Source organism: Chenopodium quinoa, unplaced genomic scaffold (assembly GCF_001683475.1).
Source record: "Chenopodium quinoa cultivar QQ74 unplaced genomic scaffold, ASM168347v1, whole genome shotgun sequence".
NCBI classification, from domain to species: domain Eukaryota; kingdom Viridiplantae; phylum Streptophyta; class Magnoliopsida; order Caryophyllales; family Amaranthaceae; genus Chenopodium; species Chenopodium quinoa.
In genome coordinates this window covers 2,788,430-2,794,699 of record NW_018745448.1, presented here as the reverse complement: position 1 = coordinate 2,794,699, position 6,270 = coordinate 2,788,430, and the positions used below count along the sequence as shown (strand labels likewise).

Sequence of the window (6,270 nt, the reverse complement as noted above, 5' to 3'; positions counted from 1 at the left end):
TGATGGTATGACTTTCCATCATGAATATTCCATCCTTATCAATTGTGCCCTCGAACCTTTTAAAGCAAAAGGTACCAGTCTTAAACTTGATATTTTATATGGCTCGGCACGAAGTCGAGCATGCTTGATTGCCCTCATGGGTCTTTTGTTGTTCAAGGAAGATCTTGGGTTGTGTCATAACAATGTAGCTAGCTATGCACTACAAATTGTTTATGGGGGCCGATTAGGGCCATTGATCTTTGGGGAATTGGTCCTTAGTCTTGATCATCAAAAGGAACATCCATACACCTTCATGAAGGGGAGCCCACTGGTGCTTCACTTGTGGTTGATGGAGAAGTTTAAGTTGGTGAAACCTTTAAACGAAATCAAGTACCATCCTAAGATTATCCTTAGTAGGGGTTGTTCACCCTCATATCATAAGGTAAAGAAAAGTAATGCTTGGAGCTTTACCCTTGAAGGTGAAATCCAATGGGTAACCTCTCATTTGGGGATCAAAGAATTCATATATAGTACTGCTAACAAAAGGGGTGTAGTGCTTCCAAGTATCAACAAGATAACTTTTTATTATCCGTGGAGGTGTCTTCGACAGCTCGGGCAGCGGCAAACCTTCCTAAAGGATCTTCCCACTGATGAATGTACTACTCATTGGATAGATACCAACATGTTTAGGGATCTGTTCAAAGTTTGGGATCGGGTTAAGAAAATTCCATTTCTCCCGGTGATCTGACTATTGATGTTTATTATGAAGGGTGGCTTCTCAAAGATGTGGGTTCTTTTAAAAGGCCAAAGATAGAGGATGAACCCTCGATCAGCAATTCGAAGAGGATTAAGGAAGAGAAATGATAAAGTCAAGAATGGAAAGATTCAAATGCCCTTTTTTCTTTTTCTTTTTTTATTTTTTTATTTTTTTTTTTTGCACTTGAACTTTTCACGTAATAAGTCTAGGGTTTCCTTAGCAACTATGGGCATTTGAAGCGCCGAATTAGGATTGAATGTCATCTTATGTAACATTGTGTTTTTAAGGTTGGAATTTCTCATTGGAATGAAGTTTTTCTTTAAAATTCGACTCAAATATTGCTCTAAACTTTGACATTTTTCACTTGAAATATAAAGTTTATGATCACGAGATCATGATTTAGAATATATCATTTTATGAGCCCAATCATGTATTTTAACCGTAAATGGAGGTCCAAAGTTTAGACAATGACATTAAAGCCTAAATATACAATCGATATATCTAAAGGAGACGAGATTATAAAAATTGTAATTCGTATGCAACCCTTAGATTGATTGAATGTCATACATTGACGAGTAATTTCCCTTTTCTTTTTTTTTACCCTTATTGACTTGGGTATGGATACTAAGAGTAATACTTTTTGAGTTAATCAAGATTGGTGAAGTGGAGGAAAGTATCACCATTCATATTGACTAACTTTACTGCCCTGACAGGAGTGATGTGTTTGACCAAGAATGGTCCTGACCAATTTGGTTTAAATTTACCCCGAGGATCATGAAGAGGAGCGCAGTTTTCTTTTAGCACCAAATCACCCTCATGGATGTCTCTATCTCGAACTTTTTTGTTGAAGGCTCGAGCAATGCGTCGTTGGTAAAGTTGGGTATTGTGAAGAGCCTGTAACCTTCGTTCATTTGCTAAGGCAAGTTCATCAGTCCGAAGTTTGAGCCATTGATCTTCAGAGATTTCACTTTCATTCATGACACGTAAGGATTGAATTTCGATTTCTATGGGTAGGATGGGTTCCATCCCATACACCAAGGAGTAAGGAGTAGTTCCTGTTGGGGTTCGAATAGAGATTCTATACCCCCAAAGAGCATACGGCAACTTGTCAGGCCATTCCCTTGTCTTTTCAGTCATTTTTGCGATTATTTTCCGAATGGTCTTATTGGCTGCTTCAACTGCTCCGTTGGTTTGAGGGCGATAATGAGAAGATTGATGCTCATTTGAAGCTTTCAGATGAATTGCGACCTATTGTCCGAAATCATTTCAAAAGGTACTTCATAGCGACAAAAATGTTGTTTATCATGAATTTTGAGACTTGTTTTGCACCTAATTTGGAAAATGATGCTGGTTCAATCCATTTTGAAAAATAATCAATCGCTACTAAAATGTATTGATGCCCATTTGAAGCTTTCGGATGAATTTGTTCAATGATGTCGATGCCCCAACTTGAGAATGGCCACAGTGAAGTGAAATTATGTAGTGAGACGGGTATGGTTGAGATTTGCAAAGACTTGACACTTCTTACAAGTCCTTACAAAGTGTATGCAATCTGTCTCCAAGATGGTCCAATAATACCCGGCTCGCAAAATCTTACGAGCCAACATTCTTCGGTTCATATGTGGTCCGCATTCTCCTCCATGGATTTCTTCCATGACCTTTCGGACTTGTTCACCATGAATGCATAGTTGCAAGGCTCCATCAAAACCTTTATGATACAATTGATCTTTTAATATCACAAAGTGAGTGGCTAGCCATCGAATTGCAAGTTGATCTTTTTTATGACTCCCTTCGGGATATTCCCGAGTGGCCAAGAAATTTTTTATGTCGCTATACCAAGTGTCCTTTTCGTCTCGTATAGTTAATGATGCGATCATTTCTTCATCCATGATCACTGGGGAACTTTTTTCTTCTATAGTTACATACCGAACTTTAACGTTATCTTCCCAGGTTAAATTTACTGCCAGATTTGCTAGCGCGTCAGTGAAACTATTTTGTTCTCGAGGGAGATGTTTGAAATCGATTTCCTCAAAGCAGGGGATAAGTTGTTGGAGATGGTCAGTATACATTTGCAACCTTTCATCTCGAACCCTCCACACTCCAATTGTCTGAGATATAATGAGGTTTGAATCACCATATACTATAAGATTTCTTGCCCCTGCTACTAAGGCTGCCTTTACACCGTAGATGCAAGCTTCATATTCAGCGGTGTTATTGGTTGTTGGAAAACTAAGTTTTATTGAAAAGGGATCAATAAGTAACACACCTGCACCATTCCCCCTTTTATTAGATGCTCCATCAAAGTACATATTCCATTGTGATGTATTGATATTGAATAAATGTTCATCCGGAAAGTCATTATCGAATTCATCTCCTGATATAGGCCCATCAGCTAACGCTTCAGATATGGCTCTCCCTTTAACAGATTTTTGACTAACACATTGAATATCGAATTCTGAGAGAGTAGCATGCCATCTCGCAAATCTTTTACTCAGAATAGGTTTCTCAAAGATATATTTGATAGGGTCTAATCTTGAGGTAAGGAGTGTTGTATGAGCTTGTAGATAATGTCGGAGCTTTTTTGTAGCGTAGATTAGAGCGATGCATGCCCTTTCTAAGGGAGAATATCTAGTCTCATATTCTAAGAACTTTTTGCTTAGATAATAAATAGCAATTTCTTTCTTGGTACCTTCTTGATATTGCGCCAACAATCCACCCATGGCAGTTTCTGTCACTGTAAGGTACAAGAGCAAAGGTTCCCCGGGCTTGGGTGGCATCAAAACTGGAGGATTAGAAAGATAATTTTTCATTGAATCAAATGAAGCTTGACACTCATCATTCCACTTTTTTGGCACATTTTTCCGAAGAAGTTTGAAGATTGGTTTACATCTAGTTGTAAGTTGTGATATGAACCTGCTGATGTACTAAATTCTTCCCAAAAAAACCTCTTATTTCTTTTTCATTCTTTGGAGGAAGAAATTCCTTAATGGCCTTAACCTTATCTGAATCAACCTTGATTCCTTCTTGACTTACAATAAATCCTAGAAGTTTTCCGGAAGTTACCCCAAACACACATTTCTGGGGGTTTAATCTTAAGTTGTATTTTCGAATTCTATCGAAGAAAGACTTCAATGCCTATATGTGTTCCATACGGTCATGGCTTTTAACAATCATATCATCCACATACACTTCAACAGTGTCATGAATGAGGTCATGTAGGATGGTTGTTGCAGCACGTTGATAAGTAGCCCCAGCATTTTTTAGTCCGAAGGGCATCGCTTGTAGCAAAATGTCCCCCATGGGGTAATAAACGATGTTTTTGGTGTATCGTCCATCGCCATCAGTATTTGATTATAGCCTGAAAAACCATCCATGAATGAGAACATTGCATGTCCCGCAGTACTATCCACCAAGACATCTATGTGGGGCAGTGGGAAATAATCTTTTGGCGATGCTGCATTTAAATCTCTGAAGTCTATGCATACTCAAACCTTTCCTTTCTTTTTGGGAACTATCACCACATTAGCCAACCATTCGGGGTGTTTAATTGGTCGAATGAATTTTTCATCAAGCTGCTTCTGGATCTCCTCTTTGACCTTAAGACTGACTTCTGGCTTCATTCTTTGCAACTTTTGTTGTTTTGGCTTGCTGTCTGGATAGAGAGGAATACGATGTTCAGCTATGTTACGTTCCACACCTGGCATATCGGCGTATGACCATGCAAACACATCTACATAGTCTTTAAGTAATGAAATGAATGCAACTTGTTCTTCAGGGGAGAGGGAAGATCCTAATCTAACCTCTCTTATGTCACCTTCTATGCCTATATCTATGACTATGGACTCTTCTATAGGTGTCATGCATGATTTAGGCTCATTGAAAGATTCATTGTCAGATAACTCATGATAATCAACATTAATTTCTTGCATACAAACATGTTTAGATTCTACAAGAGCTTGAAAGTCTTCATGATCAGAAAAGTCAGATTATGTGTGGAGGGAAAGTTGGTTGGATTAAGAACTATCCATTTCATAGCCATCTGAGTGGGAGAAATGAATCTCATTCGTTTTTGAAAAAAGTTTAAGGGAAGGGTCTTTTAGGTAGGGTTGGTTTTGAGTCTTTTCGGTTTTCATTTGGAGTTGAACATCACCCTCAACTGGTACTATGAATGATAATGGATCTATGACTTCAATATCTCCAAATTTTGTAGAAAATTAATTTCTCAGAACACCATGCTTCAAGTACTCTATCCAATCAATGTATTCCTTTTGTTTAGGCTTCTCGTAAAACCACTTTTCTACCACATCCTCGTATCTAGCCTCAGCGAAGAAGATTTCCAGTCCAGGGAGTATTTTTTGTGAGGCAAAGTCATACCACGGCTCAGGGAATTCATGATATGGCTCGGTATCATTTTGTAAAACGAACTGTCCATTGAGTGTTAAAGATGATCTTTTGTGAGTGTGAAATTCGTGGCTAGGATCATATCCTAAACCATGGCGATTCTTCTTGTCAATGATGGGGATAGGGTCCCTCCTTCCTTCATTGTTTCGACCTAAACCTTGACCAGGTATATGACCTATTTTCATCATTAATTGTTGACCCTTAGTAAGTTGCTGGGGCATCAAACCTTGGTTTTTTAGGATGGGATTTTCTAGTCGGCCTGAAAGGTTGGTTTGTTGAGAGGGATTGGTCATATTTGTAAAGAGAAGGCTTCCAAATCAGACGTCTGTTTACCCTGGGTGGTTACCTATATAAGGGGTATTAAAGTCAACCAAAGTTGGAAAGAAAAGATATGTATGAATCATGCAAATTCATATGCCAAATAAGAAATTTTCTTTTTTTTAAAAAAAAAGAAACTTAAGAAATGCATATATATGAATTTTTTGTTTGGAAAAAAAGTAAATGACGTTTTGATAAAGGAAAGAAAAGGTCAGTAAGGGTCGTTGATTAAGGTGTTAGATTAGATGCTTCTTTACATACAAGGTACCCAAGATGTTAGAACTCGCTCATTGTTTGACATTCAACCATGCTACTGAAACCATTTTGGTATGTAAACACGGAGATGTATTATGATTAATCAATAAGGGGAAGTGATCTGATTTAAGAAAAGGGTTTATAGGTGTTCATCTCTCATGTTATACCAACTTTGAAAATAAAATAACATAAAATAAAGGACAAAGATGTATAACATGGGCCTGTATCCCTTTAATAATTTTCTTCGGTGGATGTCAAGAAACTCAACAATTTTCTTACGTGCTTGCGTATCTCCTTGTACGGGTCCAAATTCTGCATAATCTCTATTTTGTTTGCAATACACATATAAAGTGGAAGGTTGGTTTTGTGTTTAAGCAGCTGAACTCGTGCCTGAGTTGCCTACGTATCCCCAATGGCGTGGTGAGAAAAGAAAGTAATGAAGAGTATGGTGATTATAAGAGTTTCAGTGTTATAGTGTGCCATGGGGGATCAAGCTGCACGTAGTTCTTAGGGTAGTAAAAGGAGGCATTTTTGTGGATTTTTTATTTTTTTGGTTTTTT

The 6,270-nt window shown here is 37.9% G+C and overlaps 1 protein-coding gene across 1 annotated transcript; it reads right to left on the bottom strand.

Annotated features, from left to right (window-relative positions):
* Nucleotides 1-1,381: 1,381 nt before the first annotated feature.
* LOC110713587 lies at nucleotides 1,382-4,036 on the bottom strand. The gene is made up of 4 exons (XM_021892036.1): nucleotides 3,889-4,036; nucleotides 3,682-3,777; nucleotides 2,275-3,518; nucleotides 1,382-1,984 (listed from the first exon to the last, which is right to left on the bottom strand). Exons 1-4 carry the CDS (start codon nucleotides 4,034-4,036, stop codon nucleotides 1,382-1,384), a joined length of 2,091 nt encoding a protein of 696 aa, XP_021747728.1.
* Nucleotides 4,037-6,270: the final 2,234 nt, after the last annotated feature.